This window comes from Toxotes jaculatrix, chromosome 15 (genome assembly GCF_017976425.1).
Source record: "Toxotes jaculatrix isolate fToxJac2 chromosome 15, fToxJac2.pri, whole genome shotgun sequence".
In the NCBI taxonomy this organism is placed as follows: Eukaryota; Metazoa; Chordata; class Actinopteri; family Toxotidae; genus Toxotes; species Toxotes jaculatrix.
Genome location: NC_054408.1, coordinates 22,360,245 through 22,386,199, shown reverse-complemented (window position 1 = coordinate 22,386,199; position 25,955 = coordinate 22,360,245). Strand labels below are relative to the sequence as shown.

General features: G+C 39.4%; 1 protein-coding gene across 5 annotated transcripts in view; it reads left to right on the top strand.

Moving 5' to 3' along the window:
* The window catches only part of LOC121194661 (nck-associated protein 5-like), a 60,176-nt gene that overhangs the window by 20,947 nt on the left and 13,274 nt on the right, over positions 1-25,955 (top strand). For all 5 annotated transcript variants that reach the window (XR_005895399.1, XM_041057631.1, XM_041057632.1 and 2 more), the window contains exons 3-10: positions 677-767; positions 3,170-3,325; positions 7,419-7,487; positions 8,985-9,023; positions 10,293-10,412; positions 21,553-21,729; positions 21,876-24,799; positions 25,154-25,268. Coding sequence is in view for 4 of the 5 variants with exons in the window: in XM_041057631.1 (XP_040913565.1) it covers positions 677-767; positions 3,170-3,325; positions 7,419-7,487; positions 8,985-9,023; positions 10,293-10,412; positions 21,553-21,729; positions 21,876-24,799; positions 25,154-25,268 (3,691 nt within the window). In the remaining variant the exon portion in view is untranslated. The remainder of the gene's footprint in view (positions 1-676; positions 768-3,169; positions 3,326-7,418; positions 7,488-8,984; positions 9,024-10,292; positions 10,413-21,552; positions 21,730-21,875; positions 24,800-25,153; positions 25,269-25,955) is intronic.

Below are 25,955 nucleotides of genomic sequence, written 5' to 3'. Positions count from 1 at the left end.
TGAAATATCTCAACAACTATTTGATGGATTGCCATGAAATTGAGTACAGACATTCATGGTCCAAAGACAATGGATGACTAATGACTTTTGTGAACCCCTGACTGACCACCATGAGGCTGACATTTTTTTTAATAGAACGTTTGTGCAGACATTCACGGTAACCAATGTGTCCTGCTAAGTTTGTCATTCTTCTGACTAGGATGGGAACTAATGACCTTCCCCTAAGCTCAGGGTCAGCTCATATCAAACAAATATCCGAGGGGGGTGGGGGCTGTGGCAGTCATGCATAGTGTCAGTGAAACCATTCATTGGAATGCTCCCCCTGTAGAGCCCATTATCCATTTTCTCTAATCCATGGCTGCAATGAAGATATTCAGCTTAAAGTTAAATTAGTTAATATGCTAAACCAATATGGTGAACATGGTTAACATTTTTCCTGCTAAATAATATCATGTTAACATGGCTGTAGACTCTCAGTGTTGTTCATCTAAGTCAGACTTTTCTGTTACAGTTTATGGTGGAGCCTTTGATTTGATTTTTCTGTTTGGAGGATAAATATAAACTTAATATATACGTGTTCTGTGAATTCTTTGATCCCTAGCACTTACAATCACTTGCCCCCCCAGTTAAGTGGGCTATACACTGACCAGTTTGTCTGTTTTCTCCTTGAACACAGCATGGAGGAGACGGTGCGAACACTACTACAAAACCAGGACTCACTGGAGGGCCCCAAAGTGGACCCACTGGACCTTATGAAAGCATATAAGGTACAAGATGGACCTCAAGTCACCACTAAATATGTTAAAGTACTTTGGAATCATTTTTGTTTTATAACACTGTTGTGATACTTATGTTGTCTTTGCTTTCACCATTTTGATTTGAATCAATGAAATCTTGTCTGCACATTTTGCGCAAATTGTTCTGAATTGGCAAAAAAAAAAAGTTATGGAATGACTTATGTTCAGATTCATGAAACTTAATCTCACTATGAAATTCATTTTAAAGTCTTTTTTAAATGATGGCTTCATGTTTTGAATCACATTTACAACATGCTCTTTCAAGATTATGATTGAAGTGGAAGGATGAGGTTTTTCTTGTGCAGGTTGGAGTGTGTATCTAAAAGAATCATGAGAAAGGGACTCTGGAGAATTTAAAAACTGCCTGCTGGGGTGTTGCGTGGTTTCAAAAACTGTTGCGGCAATGTGTCTTAATAAATATTTAGCCATGAAAGTGTGTAGGGTAGGGAATGAAACAGAAACGTACTCGTTATAGGGAGCACTGCTTTAATTCATTAAACGATGAGTTTTCCCCACTTAAGTGTAAAGCAATAAAAAAAGCTATTTACAGTATATTCATGATAAAATATCATATTCAAATTCACATTACTAAATTCCAGCATGATATTTCATCATGTAACTTTCTCCCCAAAATGTTATTCCTATAATTTAATAGTTTACTTTGTGAGGATCTGCTTTGTGTCCCCAGATGGAGGTGAGTCCCCACAATGCATCTGTATGAAAAGTATTGCGTGTAGGCACAAGTTGCACACACTTCACACGAACGAGTTGTGTTGGTGTGGTTGAATGTGAAAACATAAGAACTACTGAACCATATAGCAAAGGCAAACATAATTCATAAAACTCTCCTTTTCAGGTTGCCACCCGTCTGCCTCTTTTTGAATCAAGGCTTCCTGATATTTAGGTTCTGCTATTTTACACTTATCATTAAAGTGCTAAATATTTAACATGTGACAGTAAGGGCCAATCAAAATCAGGCAAACATCTCATCATCTAGTCTCATGCAAACAAGATGCTCCAGTGATAAATCAGAGAAAAGAAAACGGTACAAAACGTATGAGAGCAAATGAGTCATATAGAGAGACGTAATATCAGCACATGGAGTGTGAATTTGAAAAAAGACAGGGACTCATAACCAAAATAAAGAACAGAAATGAATTATGTTTCACAGTATGAAAGCAGAATTGACAGTCTAGATAATCAGACAAAGCCTTTAGAGTACCTCCATACAGGTGACTGTAATTATCCACTTAACTTAGGGATAAATCTGAAAGGGTCTCACCCACACCCATATTCCACTGAACATTCTGCATCTAAACAATACATGTCATACTGGATATCTACTTAATTCAAGAAAAATAAAGGTGCAATATAGAGTCTATATACTTATGTGTCTACTTTGCATTTCAGCAAATATTTTTGCAGTGTAACTGAATTTCATGTCAGTCAGTGTAACTGACTTATTTAAAACCAAATAAATTTTGTTATCACCGAAGTATTAACTGCCACCCTATGCTGCCACTTTGAAGGTTATTAAAAAAATTGTGGTAGTATCAGTTGACAGTTGTGGTGATGGTGTGGCTTTCTGCAGCAGAAGTTTTGTTGCTGATGAACTCATGTGGAAAAAGCCACAGTCAAAATCCAAAAAGCTAAATCTCTAGACACAAGTATGATGATGTTGATGAACAGCCTGTCTAGTTTTAGTTGCTTAAACTTTACCAAAGCTTATTTATAAAGAGGCAGATCAAAAGTACAGAATTTTGGATTTAATTGACATATTGGTCATTTTAGAGGGCACTGACAAACCACAAACCATAAATTCTCCTATAAAGTTAGATATTCAAATAAGAGCTGACGGCTCACATGGTAAATTTTGTATAATGTACATTTCCTTAGCACTAATTCCATCATTACAACAACAGAGACACTCAGCTGCTCACAGTTTCTCTTTTTTAACAGAAAGGTTTTCATTCTCTTATTAATTCCACTTGTTTGTTCTTTAATATAGTCCTGATCCGTGTAAGGCGAATCTTTTCCTGGTGGTTTTCAACCTACAGTTTTAATTAGTCAACCGTGCAGATAGGTGAACCAGTGCAACAGAGTAAAAGCTGCAAACATTGTAAAGTGAGGTGTTGATGCTCAGTGAGCTTGACAGTACCAGTTACACATCACAGATGGTTGTTTGATCCAGTGTGTTAATAAAAGTACATGGTAATAAAACTTTGAAGTGAAGCACAGTGGAAGTTTTATTTATGCAGTATTCATTGTGTTGTTTATCCAAATGTATTGCTAACTTTGATATGGAGAATTTACTCTTAATTTCTTTGTGACTCTGAGGCACGCATCTTTGATCCACCCTCTCTGCGTTCCAGGACAAACTCCTAGAGGAAATGTGGAAGCAGCAGGACAGTCTAGAGGGTCCTACAGCCACAGCAGCAGAAATGCCTACCTCGCCGGAGGCCGGTGCTGGATCTGAGGAAAATTCAAAGGACAGCAATCCCCTGCTAGAGCGACTCAGAGCCCTGGAGGTACAGTGAATTGCATTGCATGGTCCACTTCTTACCCTTCCCCCAACTGTTCCACAACTCCCCACTACTCTTCCTGCCCCCCAGGGGTGAAGGAGAACTGTCCTTTCCCTTCACCCTTGAATTGTCAGATTGATCGATTTATTGAGTGCCCACATGTTTAATTAAATTAAATGTATTTCACGTGATGTCTGTAGAGCCTTGGATACGTGGGCAGCTCAAGGACAACGCATGAGGCTGTTTTTCCAAAGACTAAACACTGATGTACTGGCTACATGATGATCAGTCTGATCACTATAAGTTTTTGTTTCTTTCATATTTAAAAAGGATTACAGGGTAGGTAGGGTTGCTGAAGAAATTAAATGGTGTTAGTTCCTTCCTGACGTTTTATTCTGACAGGCTGCACAGATCAATAAACTAATTATCACATTTTTCTTGGCACAGAGGTCAGCATATTGAGGCCTGTGGACCAAATCTGGCCCTTTACATAAATTGTAGTTGTGTTTTTTTTTTCTTACTGGACTTCATCAAAACCTTTACACATGTTGCAGAAATCTACTGCAAACCCCTGTACTATAGCTTTGAATTGCTGTTCATGTGATGTCAGATTGGGTTTTGTGGTGTTAATATGCTAAATTCCTTGCTGAGGGGTCAACTGTTTAATTGTTAGGGAAATCTAACAAGATAGAAGAAGATAGAAGATAAATATGAATTCCTCAAGTGCACTGGAACATGAAACATGTCGGTTGCTGTGACTGTGTAGCTCCTTCATATCAGCACATGAAATTAACAGTATTTGCTCATTTAAATTCAATAGCTCTCAAATGGTAATTAACCACTATCATGTGTCAGTCATGGCGTCTGAGTTTATGTGGCTTCATTTGAAAATACCAGTGGGACATGTAGATGACAGACAAGTACAATCAGTGTTTCATCATGCCTCTATCCATGTTGGAATACTACAGAAAATGAGAGTCCATCATGTTGAAGAGTGATCCTCAGGGCAGGGAAACAGCAGAAGACAAAGGAGTTATTCGTATCCAGGAGGTGTTAATTAAAATGCTGACAGGGTAGTTAACATTTGTAGTCACTTTTCCAGTGAATGTACAGTACTGTCTGTCACACCTTCCCTGCTGAAAAGGTAATAGGACTTAGCATCTGTTGAGAGGTCTCCGACAGCCATTATTGATCACACTGCTATAGCTACTGTAACACATAGCCTAAAGGAAAAATCCACCTAAAAAAGAATTCATGCTCTCAGTCTGCATCGTTTTATTGGGTATGATGTGATTTTCAAATGTATTAATGTGGAACTATTTTATATTACTGTCATCTTTTAATTTTAATTTTTAAAAATATGATCAGTGATGACATTTATACTTCACTTCAGTACCAAGGGACAGGAATTTGTTGACTTGTAGATTTTGAGCATCATACTTTTAACTCATTCTGGTTTTACATGACTGCTTGCGATAATCATGGTGCCCTTTCATAAGATGTAAACATAAGTACACTCATTCTTGGATCACCAGGGGGTGAACTTGTTAAAACCAGAAATAAATTGCAATCATTGCTGGTACTGGTGTTACAGTAGATGTGAGGAGGGACAGTTACCGGGTGTCACACCTTAGTGCTGATCTGTGGAGATGCTGAGGGGGAATCATTTAATTAACACCTTCAATAGCTGAAACAAAAGGTGTCTGTGAGACTGAGAAACCTGGAGAGTCTCTGAGTTAAACACTGCACGCCTGCAATAAACTAATTACAGGTAGAAATTCACTGTGTTATGTCCTGCTGTGTTTATGTACACTACGCTGTGCTTTCAGTTGGTTGATAAAACAAAAAAAAAAATAATATCAACACATAATAGTTTTAGCTGGTTTAATCTTTCTACATTGTTGTATATTATTCAACTATGAATGTCCAGGAAATACGTTACAGTTAAAGTGTAGCTCAGTGGCTTAAAATCAATGGTGACTACTTCCTGGAAAACTAAATGGACAATAGACCATCACTGAATTACCGACTTTTCGAGGATATAGTTATCTCTGATGTCCATCGCAAATAGACATCCATAAATTTGCTTAGAAACCATCTCACCACTCATAATCACCTTATTGTAACTGCAGAATTGGCCCGAGAAGCACCATGTTTTAAAGCTTTCTTCACTATCACAGTAATCCAGTGATGGTTTTCTCTACAGCCATGGGTACACCATAAACAGGAGCTGCTGATAGCTAATTCAGCATACTTTTTACTGTACCAATTTGCCAAAATGTAAATGAATATAGGTTAAGAAAACAAGGCTTCAGTCGTAGCCCACAGTGAAACTACTTACTGATTCCATGGCAAAATTATACTTCCTTATACTGTTTACATCCGCAAAACATCATGGAAACTGAAGTTCCAAAGCTTGGAGTATGATTATCTCTGACACTGAGGCAAGACAAAGAATAATTACAGGAGTGACTCAGTCTTTTTCAGTATAGAAAAAGTAGTAGCATGCCAAGCTAAGATGCATAAGGACTCTGCTAATAGCCTTTAAAAAATGAGAGAGAAAACCAAGCAAAGGATTCAGATTAAACTGACTAAAAAGCAAATACACTGTAGGGTTTTGATATTTAATATTTAATATTTAATATTTAATATTTAATATTATAATATAATTTAATGTAATTTAATATAATTTAATATTTATAGCATATGTAATCTATGTGACGACTACAGATGCTTTAATGTGACATCCTGCATCCTGATAACGGCACAAGAATTGTGTGTAAGTTCCAGTAATAACCGGCATGGATGCTTGCTGGGTTACTGGAAATGGCTGGACATCATTTCTGTGATATTCTAGTGATATTTAATTTTTTGTGACACTACCTGTGTCCTGTACTTAAGAAAGCCCGCACAACCATTCTGTCATTAGTGATTATCTTTTAGAATAAAGTGCCTCCTTAAATTACACCAATTTTCTTGTCTACTTTGTTGACCCTAATGGATAATTCTGAGTGTATTTTGTGGTTTTCATGCCGTTGCCTCTTCATGGTGGCTGCCTTTATTTTATCCACATATGCAATTAAACTTTAACGCTGAACTGATGAAACATTACAGGGTTTTCCATTTAGTTGGAAACTACTTTCAAGTCATTATGGCACACTTGGGTACCTTCCCTGTAATCTACCATGAAAAATGAAAAATTTGCTCTACGATCCACAAATAAGAGCGAGAAGATAAATAATAAAAATACACTGAGCTTGCTGTGGTTTTTCATGGCACTGACTCCCCTCAACTCTTCAACCAAGAAGTAATTTTCAGTGGAATTTGACAGTTAAGCCTAAAACACTGATTGATGCGATGCTCTCTGCAGATCAACCATGTTAACTGTTAAAAAACAAGGATGAGGGAGCATGGTGGCAAGCGCTCTGCCAAACATTTACATCTTAGGAAGTGATTTATTTTTACATTCAGGATCATTTTGGCAGATATAATACAATATGCAGATTTAAAAAATTGCTCTTTAATTTTTACTAAGATTTTAAGCTTAGAAAGCTTACTGTGCTAAGTCTCTCATATTAATCAGTATCATCATCAGCCAGTCAATGAACTAGGTTAAATGGCCTAATATTAGTATTATTGTTGGCTTTCACCTTGGGTTACAGTTAAGATGATACTTTGTGAGGTGACTTCTTCTTTGAACCGTGCTCTCTCCTGTGATGATCAGCCATTTCTGAGCTTTTCTGTGAACTTGTTGTTCAGAGGAGTTGCCCACAGCACATCAGTGAAAACAAGCCAGCTCAGGTGGCTCAGCTTTTAAGATTTACTGGATTAATCATTTCAGTGGAAAGTCACCTCCTGAGTTCCCAGAATGCTTTCTGTTCCCTGTTGGGCAAAACCGCTGTCAGTAAGTGAATTATACCTGGGGTGCCTCAAGGGAGCCTTAACAGACACAGTGAGGGTCTGCAGGATGCCTGAAATTTGACTCTTAGCTGAGACGTGAAACCTTGCAAGTTTTTCTAAATTATACCTGGGCAGCAGCTCTTTCAAAAGTAATTACTAAAATTGATGCAGTTTATCTGTCTGGTTTTTGTTTGTGCAGGCGGAGAATTCTGCTCTGTCGATGGAAAACGACAATCAGAGGAAGCAGTATGAACGCTGTCTGGATGAGGTGAGTCTCCTCACAACACTGTGCTGTGTCCACAGTCCAGATGAACCATTCATTCAAGCAATGATTCAACAGAAATAAAAAAATCAAATCAAATCATCACAATAGAATTTAGACATCTGTGACCAGTAACGAGGTGAGGGGCAGGATGCAGTTAGGTGTTTCCCCCAACTTCCATTTATTGTGCTAAGCTAGGCTAACCAAGCTGTGACTCCAGCTCCATACTTAACACAAAGTTATGAGAATGGGACTGATCTTCTCATCTCGCTGTTGGAAATAAAGCAAACAAGCAAATTTCCCCAAATGTTCAACTATTCCATTATCTTTATTCCATTATCAAACAAAGTTATCTGGTGGTCAGGCCTCTGACAGTCCAAGATGACCATCAGCTTCTGAGAGTCTCTTACACACTCTGACTATTATCTATAGACTTAGTGAGGTCCATGGAGGACAGCCAAGAGAAGGATATATCGCTAATTGAAGCGGACAGGCAACAGAGCCCTGGGCGATTTGAGAACGAGTCCTGGAGGATCGAGCCTTTCCACTCAGGAGGACAGACTCGTGCATGAGGGCTGTCTACCTGCACTCCTTCCCTCTTCTTGTCTCCCTGACAACACTTAGATTGTCTCTCCATCTCTTTCCCTGTCTTTCCTCTATCTCTCTCCAGCCGGCAAAACCGCTCCACTTTTTCTTTTTCCTTTTTTATTTTTTTTAGCAGCCTTCACTTAATGGGCTTGTTACCATGGAGATTGCTGCCCATGAGAATTTGGCATATTCTGGCAAATTTCAGTGTTTCTGCTGAGGGATTAATTTCTCTTCTGCTGCTTTTCAGTCTTATTATACACATGAATCTTTTTTGGGGGGAAGCATTCAGAAGGCTCGCTGTCATGGTCTGAATGAGCTGAGGCGAGTTGTTTTGATAGATCTATGAAAGAGGTGCAGGGAAATCATTTTGCGGCACACAAGTGGAAATATAGCCATTATTCCAGAGTCAAGGTATAATGTATGCTTCTGCTTCAGAAATCAAAATAAACAGTGGAGGACGCTTTTCAGAGCGAGCTGTTTTATAGCCACGAAACTAAAACTAAACTGAACTTTTTCTGCCCTCTGTAAAGATGTATACAGAATAAAAAAGGGCCGATCTTATCCTAATTACACCAAGGCAGGCAAATAGGGACCATGGAAGTTCAGATTGTTTTTGACAATATTTTGATTTGTTTATGTTCTGAGGACAAAGTTCGATATACTAACTACAGGCAACTGCTATGTGATTTCACTAAATCTGAGTTTGTGATGCAACATGCTGTCAATTTGTCCTCACAGCATCTTACATGCCTCTAGATTCTCTCTGATGGTGCTTGTACTGGGTCATTTTCATTTAAAGTCTGTCTGCATTTCAAAGCTTCACAGAAATTCCAAAATGCGTTTCAAAATAATGACCAGACTCATGATACATTTTTAAACAGATTTTTTCTTTCTTTTTCCCCGTCTCTCTTCAAGGTGGCTAACCAGGTGGTCCAGGCCCTCCTCACACAGAAGGTTTGTCTTTGTCTCTGCAGTACTGAAGCACTGTTAATTTAGACAGCCAGAAGAAATTAGTCATAGAAATTCTGACTTTCATAATGACGCTGCATGTCCCTAACAAACAGCGGGATTAGCAGCATATGTCTTGCGTAATGATCTTTGAAAGTGAAAGAAAATGTAAAATCTTTTGGGGTTATTTTTAGTGGTGTGATGATGTGTGTGTGTGTGTGTGTGGTGGGGGGGGTGTTCCTGCTTTAAAAGGGCTACACCAACGTGGTCTCTCAAATTTGACTTAACTTGACAAAGTCAAAAAAGACTGATGAGAATTTAAGTGTGGAAACTGGAAATATTGTGGAGGACATTGTGGAAATAAGTAACACCAAAAGTAACAAAGTAGGAACACATGCTTGCTGGCATGATCATGAATCTATGGATGCATGAAGATGCACTCAGACAATAATATGAACACTGATCAGAAAAAAAGTGTGACTTGAATCGGGACAGGAAGAGGTGGCAGCCCCAGCCTGCATCTCCCGTGAGGAAGAACCCACAGACACATACAGTACCCCCAAGGAAGCCTGAGAAGGGGAGACGATGAGCTCCCCAGTGGGATGGACCTAACGATGTTGACCTTGGCAAACAGACTTTCGACAACAACAGCTGAAAGGTGCATTTCAGCTGTAAGAGTGGCTTTAAAATCCATGAAATGCTTGGTGCAGGGGAGAACAGTGCAGTGCACAAGATCCACCCCTGGTGAGGTGCAAGAGGAGCCCAGCCCAGAGACACCCCACAGCGCACAAACCTCCAAGCGCTGAGCTCTCTGGCTTCAAGAAAAGTAGTTCAGCAGTATCGAATCAAGTGGCCTCCAGCAGGCCAATACAGAGAATGGTGCCAGATATGGCCAGAATCATCAAATAGAACAGCAAGGGGAGATGCAGACAGACGAAGTCCATTAACTGCAGCAAGAGCTTCAGACCCTGACAAGAACTGTGTTTATAGCAGATCCCTTTGGATTCACAAAGCAGCTATTAGAGCGACACTGATGGAAAGAAAGAGCTAGGGCCCTGAGAGAAGATTCACCAACAAAATGCATATAATAACTTTTTGTTGCTGTTGCTTGGATGTTTATTTTTTTTCTATTTGCTGTCATGTGTATGTTGCATGAACCATGAATACAACATTGTGTCCTGTAGCTGTTAAATTAGCACCTGATACAAGTGTAGTTGTAAAATCCTCATAGTAACCATTATTTGTGCATTTTTCTCCTCTTTGGGGTGTTTCTAGGACTTGAAAGAGGAATGTGTGAAGCTGCGGACCCGTGTGTTTGACTTGGAGCAGCAAAACCGCATACTGAGTGTACTGTTTCAACAACGTGTCAAAATGTCCACGATTCCTGTCTCCCAGGTAGGAGCACATGGCGCAATGGATACAAACAGACACTGACAGACATAGCTTGCTTCAAGGCTGTTTGAATTTTACATGAGCAGTGCTCTACTTCTAAAGGTTACTAACTTTCAAAAGGACCACAAAGAGGGAGAAATCTGCGCAGAATACAATTCAATTTAAATTGTTAAGCTGTATAGTTTAACTACAGTATTTGAGAATGGAAGAATATAAGGCCCATTTCCACTTCTAAATCCTATTTTAAGTGTTACACTGACTTGCTCGAGTGCACTCAAGTGACCTCTAATCCAGCTATAGCTGCAAAGTGACGGTGTAGAAATCAGAAAGTGAGCTGAACATGTTTCTTTAATTAAACACTCTCAGCTGTAGAACATTAGGGATAACTGCTTCATACCACGGCCTTCCTCTAGTATTGTTAGCCATCATGTCAACTGATTGTACATTTGCTGAGTTTCATCACTTACTGCACTGTAGAGCTTTATAATATAGCTGCTCTATTCAATATTTTTGTATAAAAATGGATTAACTGACTATGTGTAGGGCCTATAATTAAAACTCATCTCTGCAGTTCCTCCCAGCTCTGCGTAGGGTTCTTTTTGGTTTAGGTTAGGGTTTTTTTTTTTTTTTTTCTGGCTTGGACTCTCTGTTCTTATAAGCTTTGTGTTAACTTTCCAGATCTACAGCTCTGAACTGTAGTTTGTAATAACTGTGTATGAACAAGGACTTTATTTATATTCTGTGCAGTGACCATAATGTCCTTCAATAACAATTACACTGAAACCCGAATTTATCTGGACACTTTATGGCTGACTGCAGTAACCTAACAACCCCTGAACACTTTACTGTGGCTGCAGCTACATGCTGGTACTTATTGTACACAGTGGGAGAGTCTCACAACCTCACTAGACTACCTCGCACATTGAAGTTACCCACAAGGCCACCTCTCTATACGAGGAGGCTCAGTCAGTACTATTCATTTCCAACAGCAGTTTTAAGCATAAAATCCCAAGTAAGTCACTCAGACTGAATGTGGCACTGCCTTCCATCTTGGGGGCAGAGTGTCCCGGAATATTTGGGGATCTACAAGACAGAATTACTGGGTTTTCTCTGAAAAAAAAAAAGGAAACTTCTGTTGCCATGAAGATTATAAATTGGGACCAAGATCAATAGATAACATATGAATTGACTGTATATGTAGTTTACTCACACAGAAAGTTGGATTTAGTGTTACGGCTACTCTTTAAGGTGAGTTTTAGATTTGCACCTCCAGTACTTTAAAACTTACTTTACTTTCAGTCTGCAGTCTGTCCAGCAGTGATGAGCAGTGATAACAACGCACTTCAGCACTGTGGCTCTATGGAAATGAGACCTGCCAACATTTGATTTCTGATTGTCAATTGCCTGAAACAAAATTTCGAGGGCAGTCATTCCTTATGACAGCAAAAGCCTTGGAAAGGGGTTTTAGTTGTCAGATATGTCACTGAGACAAGGCTAGGCAGTGTCAAGAAGTTCATTAAATACTGATGAAACTTGGGGCAAAGAGTCTGTTTCGGACAGCAAAAGTCAGAGCGATTAGTATTCAACAAAGTCATGATGACTCCAAAAAAACTTTATTTGTGAAATGCTGGTGTAACACAGTGTTGTCAGATTCGTGGTTACCATTTCACTCATGCCCATGTACCTTTTAAAATGTTCATGTTTCACCTTTCAAAGGGGGTGTGGTCAACTAGCAAACTGCAATTATTGTATGCATTTTTTCCTCCCGCCTTTATTTCAACAGCAATGGAATATAAATAGACAGCACCCTGTAAATTTTTATTTTCTTTTACCCTTCCTCCTTTGATTGACAGATTGGCTAATTCTTTTTTTAGTATTTTGACGTTTGTTTATGTAACCTTGCTGTCGGGCCTGATTTGGCTGCTTTGATCAGTGTCCAACAGTAATGAGACAGCACCGCTCTCATGCTGCATGCTGCAAGACTTCATATCCCAAAATGCAAAGTATTTGTTATGAAACAGAGAAACCATATATTAAAATTATGAACCAAGAGTCGGCTGGCCAACTCTACAATGAATAATTAAGGATGGATGATGCTTTTGATGGACAGATGATTCTTTTTGCATTCTGAGTTGAAAAGAAAGGAAATCGCCTGCAATGGATGGCTGAGCCCAGCTTGTCAGCCCTTTATTTTAGTTCTACATTCAAAAAGGTGTTAGCTGTAATTGACAGAAATGTTGGGTTATTTAACAATGAGGGTCTCCTGCTGGCATTACATCAGCAATTACATGAGCTTGTTCAAGCCAGTTACCAAGGAAATTATGATTATTTTCTTTGTGTTGAATGTGTGTTACATTTGGTGTTTTACTTTTCTTATTGTTTCACCAAAAACCCCAGCAATCTGAAAATACGATCTATTCAGTATACAAAGAAACTGATCCAAGCATTGTCAGATATATATAGCTGTAAAAAACAACTTTACATTAAAATGTTCTCTTCATTTGGATGGAAAGTATTGGTGAAGACATAGAGGTGCAAACTTTCGCCCATGACTCCTATGCAACCACTAGACATGCAGTAAGGTGTGTGTGTGCGTGTGTGTGTGTGTGTGTGTGTGTGTGTGTGTGTGTGTGTGTGTGTGTGTGTGTGTGTGTGTGTCTGTGTGTCTGTGTCCGTGTGCATGTTTGCACTCTCTGTAGGAAACAAAGATGCAGTCTCCAAACCTCATTAATGCTGCCATGTAACTGCTGTCGCCATGCTCCAGCTTAGAAATGCCATTATTATCGTAGCATAACCAGATCAACTTCTCAGCTGCAGCTTTCATCTGGCAGCTTACAGACCAGCTGTGTTCTTCATTATTATTTAGAATCAATTCAGGGTTGCTGGCTGTAATGTTGTATCAGAGGAAGCAAGCCATCCCTTGATGAATACTATACTAATGTATACACAAGTCACTAAATGTATCATAGGGTACATTTTACTGTTCATAATGAAGCAAAGTCAGATTGACAGCTAAGACATATTTTAGTAATGGTGTAAATGTAGTTCAGCTGGTGAAATTAAATTTAGATTTGTATTGACTCCCTTTTTTCTTCTTGGCCACCACAGAAACTTCATTAGATCCATTACTAGTCTTGATTGGAGGGGCGGTAGAATTTCAACCAAAATTTTTCTAAACCACTCAAATCCCAATGAAATGGCCCCTCTGTCTCTCTCATCCGTCTTCTACATGATCATTATGCAGGCGACAAAGAAGGAGCTTCTTTGTTTCTTTTTGGATTGTCAGGGTTCTCAGTATGATTCTGCTCCTCTGACAAACCTACCTACCTTCATTTTTTTTTTATATCAAAGACAGAATTGGTAATTAACATGAAAAAGACTTAACAAACTGTACAAATACTGCAGAAATTCCTTTCTCCAGCTCCATGGAAATCATTGTGGAAAGTCTAGGAATTCCCATACCAGGTCATTAAGTATGCTGTGAGGCTAGCAGAGCAAGAAATGCTGTCCTTCATCTTTAACCTTTTCTGGAAAGGTCAAACTTGCAGACTCTGCTAAAAGAGGGATTCTGTCTTCGTAGGAGAACTGCATGTATCACTGCAGAGCAGCGGTGCATTACTGCTGCTGCTGGAAAGAAGCATTGTACACGCTGATATTTTCCCTTAGAGCATGATTAAACTAGGTCTCACTGTCAGTTTCCTACTGATTTAACTTGTTCTCTTGTTTCTCTGGTTGTTTCTTGAAAAATTTATATCATTGGTGACAGAACATTCATGCAGCATATGAGAATAAATTATTTCAAGGGTTGCAAGAACGACCATTAATTGGTCTTTAAATAAATTTCTTGAATTTGAGACTGTCCTAATGTGACTAATATCTCAGACATTTTCATATTTGTGATCACTTTTTCGTAATTTTTGCAACTGTTTGACCTGCAGTCTGTTTCTCCATCGATTAAACACTCTCTCTTCTGATTAGATACTGAGTAATATAGCTATTAGTTCATTCTCAGGCTAGAAAGTAGACTTTATTGTTTTCCATTTGTTGGTGTGCATGTTGAACTCCAAATCTTACCAGTTAATTTAACTGTTTCACCAGGCAAGATGGATTTTCGCAGCATAAAAAAGTTCAAAATGTTAATAACACAACAGTGCTGGCAGCATGAGGGGAAAAAAAGAAAAAAAATTTATGTGCCAAATACTGAGCCTTTGATTCTCTAATGCAGCGTTCCCAGTTATCCAGGAGGCTACATTAGTACTGTAAGATAATTATCTCATCCCTAAAGCTTGAATATTAACCACAGTTGTTATATTTGTCTCCAGCAAAGTCACAAACAAAAGTTTTGAGAACAAGCTTTGCATTTAAATAAGTGATTTCAAAGTGTGGGTTGTTTTGATCATTGACTTATTGAGGAAAGTTACACATATGATTTTCTGCTGTGCAGCTACACAACATTTTATTTGTGGTTATGACAGATGGATGAATTCACTGAAGAAAATTAGGGAATTTGTAGGTGAGACAATGATTCATGTACATGACAACACTGGTACAGAAATTGTAGAATTAATTAGAACAGTGAACATGGATTTTTTTTTGGCTGTGGTCATTACAACGTTTGCATCACTTTTATCACCTTTAACAATTCTGATGGTTAAAGTACTAGTGAAGCATTCACTTGGACGTGTGTTTCTGTCCACCTGACTGATTTTAAGTCCAAAACTCTCTTTCTTTTGTTCTGTCTCCAGCAGAACAAACTGCTTTTGATTCTCTCTTAAGTTGAACTGAGAACCATTCGAGAGACATTTTGAATGAATGCCGCACTCAGGATGAGAAGCTATACCCAAAGTATTGCTAATTATATGTATAAAACATTTTCATTTTTACACTTTAATAAAAAAAAAATCAGCATTAGCATGGACTGAAATTACACTATTTGTAATAGCTTTTTAGCTTTACCAAACCAGGGCCTTTAGAGAAAAGGGTCTTTATGTGCAGCTGAATCTGCTGCACATAAAGACCCTTTTCTCTAAAGACCCTGGTCTGCTCACCTGTCTCGAGACCAGATGAACAGTGTGATTAACGCAACGAGAGATCGTGGCCTTTGTACTTCCACAAAGTGGAAGCAAAGAGGCCAAAATCCATTAGGCTCTACACCCTGTTACAGCTCCAGAGAGCTCTTCAGGACAGGGACAGTCAGTGATGGGGAGAGGGTAATGATCAGTGATTGAGGGGTTTTTTTTATTGGAGACATAACACTGGTTGTGTATCAATTTGCCAGATAACACAGAGGTAATGATGTATGAATTATTGAAATGCAAAATTTGTTTTTCACTGTGAGTTATGCATGTTAGGTTCCTTAATCACTGTGGCAGCACACCTGTTCCCATTCAGGATGACTGACTCTGAGTGAGGTCACAGCAAGACTGCTCACAATACACAAGAGATAGTAAGAGGGAGTGAGAACAACTCTTTCAGTTTTTTCTAGGTGTTTCCAGTCTGTGTGTTTTACTGAGGGAATGTGCAAAATAAAAAATAAAGAAATAGAACCCAGTGAGCACAGATAGAAGGTGCATAAATAAGGAAAACATTTTCACATTCACAGCCAGCTGCTCTGCTTAATGATCCACGTGTTTCTGTAGACTCCATGTAATATTATTAATCAAAGCATCTTAACCCAGTCAGCCAGCTAGCTGGTTAAACCAAAACAGCTAATGATGTATATAATGTTAGTGTTAACATTGCTCAAGTCTAAAAAATATGTTAAAGAGTTCCACATTGTGGTACAAGAACAATGCTTTATTTCCATTTTTCCCATTGTTAACCAGTGAGGATGCTGACTTCAGACATGTAGCTTTGGCCTCAATCTTTTAGCACACTGTTATTTAGGTCGGCATCAAGTGTGTATATTTCAAAGACTTTCATTTTAAAATGAGCCAGCTGTAGACTTTAAAAAGTCAACCAGATATGGTGTTTTTTGGACAACTTGTGAAACTAAGTAATTAGCGTAATTAGCGAGCTGGCAACTGCTAATAAAATCTGCAAACAACAGTTGTCATTTCAGCCTGCAAACAAATTTATATTTAATAAATACAGTCTGTGCAAACAGGAGAAGGCTGTTTTGATCTACCTCTGTCTGAAATCAAGGGCACGTTGTCTCAAATAATTATTACAAGTTTTGAGTAGAAAATCTGTGTCTGTCATCATTTACTGTATAATGTGCTGTGTGAGGACAGAAAGACATATGCGGGACATAATTGAGGGTAGTGGGCTCAGCTAATTTGATATGCTCAGCACATGTCCCATCATGGGATGTAGGCTACAGGGACCTACATGATGTACAGGCGAGTTCTCACAATGTGTTACTTTATTCCTATGATTAGACTGTGGTTCTGCTGGGTGTTTGTTTGGACTGTGTCTCTATGCAAGAGTGCCCTCACTGTTGAAAGTCTAGTGGCTCTGTGGCAGGGTCGTCTGTCACAATATTATTGTAATTCAGTGGCAGAGCGACACTCTAGAGACCCGGGACCGTGAGGTTTTTAAACAGCGGCAGGTGTCTCTTTCCTCAGATAAACTTCATGGGAGGGCTGCAGTGAAAGATAAAGACAAATATATAATAAAGTCAAATGCATTTGCCCCTTTGAAAAGCTTTAAATGGCATTTGATATTGCTGCTATGTGAAGTCAAATTTATTTGCCCTTTTTGAAGTGTCTGAAAATGAGGAGAGATTTACAACACAGGTACAATTTACAACACAAACAGCAATTTTCCTCATTGGCCTTTTTTACATAGGATTGGCATGCACAGATGTTTGGAAATCTTTAAGAGCTAAATCAGCTTTCTTTAACGACAGTTGCCAGGCTCAAGATTTGTGATCCCACACTTACTGTCAGATATTTATTCACAAATCTTCCTTAGAGAAGTATTAATAATGTCAGCAACACACAGTCCTTTAGCAGCACACCTCACCATGTCACCATGCAAAGCTACTAGGTAGCACAGTCTACTTGTTTTCTACCATTTCACCCCTCTTTTCCTCCTCTCTCTGTGTACTGACACCAAAGTGAACAGCAGTGCATTTAGTTCTAACCCAGACCACACGGCAAAACGCTGAGGAGCAGCAAGGAAAGAGGGCGCAGGACATGATGACATAAAAAAGACAGCAAAGTGTAGATGAGTGAGAAATATAAATGACAAGGGCCTGAAGACAAGGAGGTGGATGAAGTGGTAGTTGGTGCATGTGTTAGTGAACGCGATGAGAGCAGTGAAGATGGACAGTTTCTGAAGACTAGAGTGGAGAAAACTGTGGTCTGAGGAGCAGTTGAGTGCGGGTAACCTTGCTTTGGGCTCCTCCTGGGACTGCATGGACAATTTTGGATGAGATTGTGAAATTTAAAGTGAACTCAAAGGTCCATTGTCCTCGTGGCTGAATGGTTTGCTGATCAGCAGTCTGGTTCAGTGGCAGTGAGTCTGAAAATGGCTTAATAACAAATTACCACTTCAGTATCCTTGACATGCCATTATTTCACACTTTCTCCAGACTTTAAGTAGATAATAACCAGAAGAGTGAGAACTGTGTGGAACTCAGGCTTTCAGTGTGATGCTATCTATTAAAATTAGTAGTCCCCTTAAAATTCATAGTGTAGTGGATAAATCACTAGTGCAGCTGGGATTACACCACTACTACTCAAAATGGAGAAGCCATGTCCTTTGGGCCAAATAATAATGATAGTAATAATAATATGAAGATGATGACATAGCGCATTTCATTAAGATGGAGGCAGAATAAATTGTCCCAACAAAGTCTGACATAGATGTTAATTTAAGAAAAATAAATAAATAAATAAATAGATAAATAAATCAAAAAGGCCTGGTACTGAATTTTTAAATCTCCAAGTGAAAATTGTTCTTATGATCTCTGTATTTATTAGAACCTTCTCAGTATCAGAATGACAAAATGGTAAGAGAAAAAACCGGAAAGAGATGTCAGAACTGATACTGTCAGGTTTGATATTTGATTTGATTTTGATTATGTCCAGTGTGAATCACTGAGACAAATATGACTTGCAGAATGCAGATGTAAAAGGTTACAGTGCTGTATATGTATCCAGAGAAATTATGATTTCTGCCAACCTTCAGATGGTGTTTATCCTCCGTCTTTTAATAGGCCTTTAAAAACCTTTTCACATGAGAATTATCTGGATGTGCCTTTGGTGATGTCAAAGGGACAAACTTTTTTCATCCATAAAATAGTCGTGTCTGAATTTTATGGACCAGTAATAAAATATTAAGAAAAGCAATTTATAAATTAAAAAGTGGAAAAACACTGAAGTATGTGGACGGAAGTAAAATACATTTCCACAGCCCTCAAATTTGCCCTTGACTTAAAAGCACAGCACCACTCTGACTGAGGGTTTTGTTGAACTGTATCACTGTGTCACATCTCAGATACCCTTCGACATGCTGACTGTAATTAGTTTCAAGATTAATCCACACAATCATGGTCAAATGTGGCCTCTCCTACAGTGCTTGTGAATAAAGGCTGGCACAGATAATCAAATAATAGGTGAATATCAATGAATGGACCAAATCACTTCAGTCCCCAGCTCCCTTATGCAATTATTTCCTATTCACATTAATTATTGCTAACAGATGACACTAATGACTGAGAGAGGAAGCTGGCCATGGCAGCCTTGCACACGATCAATGCTATTTTAAATGGGGTCACAACACTTGATACCTTTGGGTCCCACTGATGGGAAATGGCACCAATGCGAACAGCATCGGCGGCATGCCGGTGAACTGTGCCAGCTGCTCCTAGTAACAGAAAACATTGAACTGCGGACTTCACCGCACTTTTCAGTACATTTTTATACCTTTCAATTTATTAAAAAGCAAAGTGACACAAGAATCATAGTCAAACATGACTCAGTTGTCCATCCTTTATCTTGTGTAATAATAATAATCAAGGATGATAGTTTCATTTCTGTGAGACTTTGCCTTGGCTTTCTGGCAAGTCAGTTAAAATACCAAACGTTCTAACTACGGTCTTTATAGCTCTAGGACAAAGCTGAGCAGTGACTTTCATTTTTTTCTCCCTGTTACCCAATGCAGTGATTTCTGTCATTCTGTCGTTTTTATTTGAATGGTGTTATATGCTAGGAATATTGTATAGTAAGTATATAATACTATAATTTGAATAGACTGGTTGTCAGATCTGCAGATCTGTTTTGTTGATAAGGCTCTGCAATCGATTTTATAAGCATTAAAATACATTGATAAAGTATGACAATATAAATATACTTGAGGTTAAATCAATAATTTGTGAAGGTTGGGTAGAACTCTGCTGCTGAAGGAGTTTCTCAAATGCATAATGATAAAAACAAATACTCAAAATGAAGAAGGGATAAACAATCATCACAGCAATAAACATGTTTTTGAAAACTTAGTCAAGTTTATAGTTCATCATTTATTCTCATTAATTCAGCCGCAGGATATGAGAAATGTGTCTGGGTCTTCAGCTGGCTCGTTTTCCACCTGCCACTGTTTATTTAATCTCTTTGCTGTTTCATGCTAGGCTGATACTGCATACTCATCAGGACTGATGAGAGCTGAGAGACTCTGTAATGTACTCTATGTTAACTGGAAAACCAAAACACAGCTAAAGGTGTCTAAAAGCTGTGCAGAGCTGTAGACCTGTGTTGATTTTCAGTTGGTTTGACAGCACTGCTGGCCTCCACATTACAGTCACCAGAGTAATGTTGGTCATTATTGACTCGTTTGATTCAGTGTCACATTATCACTTGAGACTTATGTCCCACCTTTTCATTCAACTTACAGTAGATTAAAGTAAACCACTGAAAACCTCAAATACATTTAATGGTATATTGAAGAAAGAAAACACTTAGCTACCAATCAATTAACCAATCAATCAATAAACCTTAGATGGACCGATGACTGCTTGGTCAGCATTACAGGGAGCTGCTGCTTCAGACATCAAACAGTGGAGTCAAAATAAAGTGAAGGTGATTTAAAAAAAATATGCAGTTAATGTTCTTCAAGGCTTTAAAAAATCCTTTCATTAGTTACCACATTTTCATTGAAGTGGTTTTAAACAGCAAATTGCTCCTATTCTTGTCTGTTTTATTTTGCTGCCTTGTGAAGCACTTTGTAACTTTTTTGATAACCTTTAATCCAAGTATTTTGCATTAGCTGAAAGCATTTTCAGGAGGAATATTCTGTGATATAGAATTTCTACAAGATTCGATGAGCTAGACTTTTTCCTGTTATTACTCCAAACTATTCGATCAACAGGTTTACAGTGTACCTTCCTTTCTTTCTGCACTGTGTGGGCACATGGTTTCATTGACAGAAAACAGTTCTTTTCAGCACACTTTAGAAAATACAACCAAAGGACTCGAGCCAGTGACAGATGTTATTATGAATTATCTGAGTCATAGGAACACCATGTGAATGTTGATTTTTGTTTCATTTTGTAGACTCTCACCAACACAAGAGCCTCTTCATCTAACTAGTTAGTCATTGCACAGTAACGTTTGAAATATGAATAAACAGCAGGCGCGTCAATACTCAGTAGTCTGCTTTCATGTCGAAACCAAGGCATCACTTTAAAATGTCTCATTCACCAGCCCCCTCAAAATAATCATGATACATGCAAGACCACAGAAACATAAAAACACATAGTGTTTTCCGACAGGAGCCGTCTAACTGGTGGAGTGGAAAACGTCATTCCATTTTTCAGTTAAGCTTTGGACAGAAAGAAACAGCTATGTATCCAGTATATTGATTCTTTGAGATCTGTGACAGAGATGGAGAGCCGTGGGCCATTCTGTTAGGCTGTGCATATCGTTCACAATGCAAAAAGAATGTGTTGAATATAATGTCAGAAATTATATGGGTGAGCAAACATTGAATGTGAACCATGATTACAATATCACTGATTATATACTGATTAGATCCTATAAATGTGTCTCTTATTGTCAAGTCAATTATGATTTTTGTCATTTACTGCACTGTTTTCATAATTACTGTATAACCAGAAGTTATTGCTGCTGCAGCCATCTCTTTGTAGTGTTTGCTTAATTTCTGTTCACTGATTACATAAATACACTTAATTTTTTTCCAGGAGGTCCAAAGAAATGGAAAAGCAGGTATTCCAGCAGGAAGATGGCCTAGCTTGCTGAGCCTAACATGCCCACGCAGTAGCGGTAGCAGTGGCAGTGAACTGTCACTATCCAGTGCTTGTAGTGAGTACTCCAGTGGCTCCCATACTTGGGCAGAAGGACGTGGCTTCTCCAAGCAGGTTGGTTTCATTCAGCATCATTTGAAATATAAGTAGGTTGTCAAAGTAAAGTACTTGTTAGCATCTTTGTGGCATTTTGGGTAAACACAAGTAAAAGATCTATATATACTATTTCAGTAATTATATATATCTCTTGTAATGCACAGTGTGCCACAAGCCGGGACAAAAGAATGAGTACAGGTTCAGTATCCAGCAATCATTCAGCACCCATCGAGCAGACAGACCTGGGATGGAAGGAAGGCCACATTCTGAAAGGCCTGAAGTGTCTCCAAATGTGCAGCTCCAAAGAGGCGTCCTCACATGCATCTGTACCACACTGCAAAGACTGTATGACCTCAAATGAGGGCATATATTCATTTGGTGTAAAATGTGGCCTACAAGGGGCTAAAGCCAAACAAGTACCTCCCACAAGTAAACCTTTCAAGGCTGAAGAACGGATTGCTGCCCTAGACTCTGATGATGCAGATGACAATTCGCCAAAATTACAAAGTAGGGAATCTAGTGACCACCCCACAAAGGAGCTTCTGTGCTTGGAGAAACTGGATGTCACTAGGGATGATGATGGCAATTTTATCGAAAATCCAGTAAAACATGCAGGCAATTCTGGTCTTTTCCCCTCACCTGTGACAGACAACTTTTTATTTTTGGAAGGCCCCACAGTAAAACCTGGTGTAAGCCCAACAGACAGCCTTACGCATCGAGAGGAAAAGAACAAAGACTCACAAGAAAAACACAAAGCATCAGACATGAAGTTCAGTGACAGAAACAATAACCAAGAAAGGTCTACTGACCGTAAATCCAGGCTTGATTATGTCAAAAGACAACAGGGCAGACTCACAGTCAAGCAAATGGAAGCAGGAACAAGTGATGTGAGCTTGTCTATTCCACATACTGCAACAAGAGCTCTTAGCTGTGTGAATGAAGCCAGACAGCGCAGCTCCTCAGTGGAGGTTCCTCATTGCAGAGACCAGGCCAGTCAAGCTGGCAGTGAAAACCAAAACTGTACCATCTCAGAATCTCCACAGAGGAAACCAAAACCTCAGCCATGTGACTCAGCAAGGAAGGCTTTTATTTTGCGGAGCAAGAGTGCTGATGGAGGACCAGAGCAAGCTAAACATACACACTCTCCTCTCCACCAAAAGCTCATTAAGAGTCACAGGTCCAAAGGACAGTCAAACCCTACTGGGCACAGTGTTCCTGGCAAAAGGACAAATCTCAGTAAAACAAGCAAAGGAGCATTATCTAACATTGAGAAAGATGGGGATGTTGCAATATCAGCAAGTTCCAAGTCTCTTGAAAGTGTGCAACAGTGCTCTCCCCTTGCTTCCCCGGTGAAATATTCAAAGTCATTTAAGCCTCCAGGGGTCAATGAATGCTCCAAGAGCCCAACAAAATCATCTTTGCAAATCACAAGACCTCAATCAAGCAGCGACTCTGTGGAAGAGAGCATATATGACAACTTGCCTTGCTCTCCACGAAAACAACGGCGCCAAGACCAGCACTGTGATGTTTCCCATTCAGAACTTAGGCCCCCCCCACCCCCAGCACCCCCAGGTCGAACTACTTCTCTCCTTGTAAGACCCAGTAGTGACTCTTTATCTGAAGGTCATAAATCTGTAGGTCAGGCTCAAAGTTCTGCTACTGGGAAGACAACATCAAGCACCACCAAGCCACAAACACATCAGCTTTCTTCTTCTTTACAGTCCCAACAATACAGTACAACTAAAGATAATCAGCATGTAGCCCCACAAATGGGTGCTGAGGGTAAGCCAATGAAAGATGTCCCTGCTAAGGTCTATCATACCCACTCATCCAAGATAACACCTGTCCCAGTTCAAGAATCTCAAGCTTCAGAGTCAAGCCATGTATCTATGAACAGAACTGCCATATGCCATGATGAAAATGGTGCTCCCTCTATTCTGCCAAGCCAGAGCATCTTACAAAGATCCCAGCAGAGCGTTAGTGAGCCAAAACTTTCAGAAGTCTTGCCTCAGGCATATTCTAATGTTTACTACCATGGGATTTCCAATAATTCTCAGAGTTCCACTTCAAGAGCTGTAAAAATGGCTCTTCCTGTAAATGCTAAATCTAATGAGGCAATCACTGGACAGGTACCTGAAACCAGTACCTTCCTCATTTTTGGAAGACAGAACAAAGATGATACAAACTCTACCACAAAAAGTGTCCAGACATTTCAGACGTTTACGTGCGATCCCCAGGTGACACATGAATACGGGGCTCATGACAAAGCACGAAGAAAGATAGAGACACGCTGTAACTCACTGGATTCTGAGCCCTCCATTCATCCTGCTGGATCAGACAGCGGTGTGATGCTAGATTGGGGATTTGATGAGGAAGGTTGGCTCTTTAAAAGGTCTGTGTCAGTGTCAACCAGACCTCTGCTCAAACCAGTAATGGGCATGAATGGGGCCAAGGCTCGTAGCCAGAGTTTTGGTGCACGCTACATGGACAGACCAAGCTTCAACAGATCTGGAAAAGTGCGTACTCAGATCAAAACACACTCAGGGAGCTCCTTGAACTCTCTTGGTGATGTCCTTCCAGGAAGTATGAGTTGCTCCAGCAGCTACCATTGTCCAATGAATCGATCCCTTTTGAACAACTTCTTGATTGAGGAGGGCCTGACAGTTCCCTCACATTTGGGGTCCTCCAGTGAAAGACTTCAAAGTCTTAAACTCCAGCGGGAGCAGGCTAGGCGCCTTCAGATTGAGCAACAGTTTTCAAGCGCCTTTGGTGAGCCAGTGTCTGAAGAACCAGAGAGACAAAGTGCTATAACCACAATCGAAGAGAAGGTGATGCTTGGCATAGAGGAAAACTTACACAAGTCTCAAGAACAGGAGAGAAGCAATGAAGTAAAGCAAAAATCTGGCTCAACCCTGGCAAACTGGTTCGGTTTTCGTAAGAGTAAGCTTCCTGCTCCAAGTGGCAAAAAGACTGATCCACCAAAAGTAAAAGAAGACAAGAGGGAGCAAAAGATTACATCGCTACTGGGAGGAAAACAGACAAAGTCTGACAAAAAGAAAGACAGGAGAAAAAGTGATGGGAAAGACTGGTAAGAAATTTTGCAAATCAGTAAAGAATGTCATCTTTTGACTTTTGACTGTTATCTCAACATTACAGTAAACCTTTAGTGCTTGCTCCAGCAGATTTCTTCATAGCTTAACATCAGTGAAGTAATTTACTGCCTCAAATGACTTTTGGTCATTTTTATCAAGTGGTCTTAGACATATCTATCAGTCTCCTTAGCTCTGAGACCAGTTCAGACACATTTCATATAAAGGATTGCAGCCAGGTTTCAAGAGATAAAAGCTAATTTATCAGCCGAATCACCCTGGGCATGTTGAGTCAATACAATATCAGAGGATCACAGTATGTAGTGGTTTGTTGACGATCTGTTTTCTTTCAGCTCTGTAGGGAGAAGGGAGTCTCATGATGCAGTGCGGGCGTGCATATCAATGCCCTGCCCAGGAATGTCCCTGAATGAGATACAAGGACATACTGACATCACTGGGGACCCAAAGGTAAATTAAATCATTATTCAATACGAAATTGGCTTGGGTTATTCTGTTGGTATGCAGACGGTTTTAGTTCTAATTACACAAAAATGTCTACATAGAAAAATTCTCCCTGTTTTTATACAAAATGTTTGTCAGTATAATATCATAAGAATTGCATTGAATAGAAATGGATTGGAAACCCACTCTACACAAGTAAGGGGTCTAAAGTGTAATCAGTCCTGCATTAAAACAGGAAGTGGTAGGAAGGGACTACATTGGTGGAGATGCTGCTTCAGGTACCAGTGAGACATGAAATAGAATACAAGAAATCTGGTTTGAGTAACAGAGCTATACATTTGAAGGCGTCTTGTACACCAAAACAGTCCACAGCAGTTTATAACACTATCTTTTTTTTCAAATCTCATGTTACGATCATTGCGCGGTGTACAGTGTTCTCATTACAAAGTAATTCATCAGGAATGTGTGTTTGCATTTACATATGTGATGTGCAAATGTCACATTGCAATGCACCTAAAGTTGAGCCAGGTTAAGCTTTTTTGCCGGATTATCCTTTTTGCTGGAGCCCCCACCCCACTGAAAAACACACTGCAATGCTGGACTGCCTTAAGTCCAGCGTTGTTAAGTTTTAACAAGTGAGATGTACTTTCAGGTAATTTCTCCAACTGTCCCTCAAACCCTCTTACACACTGT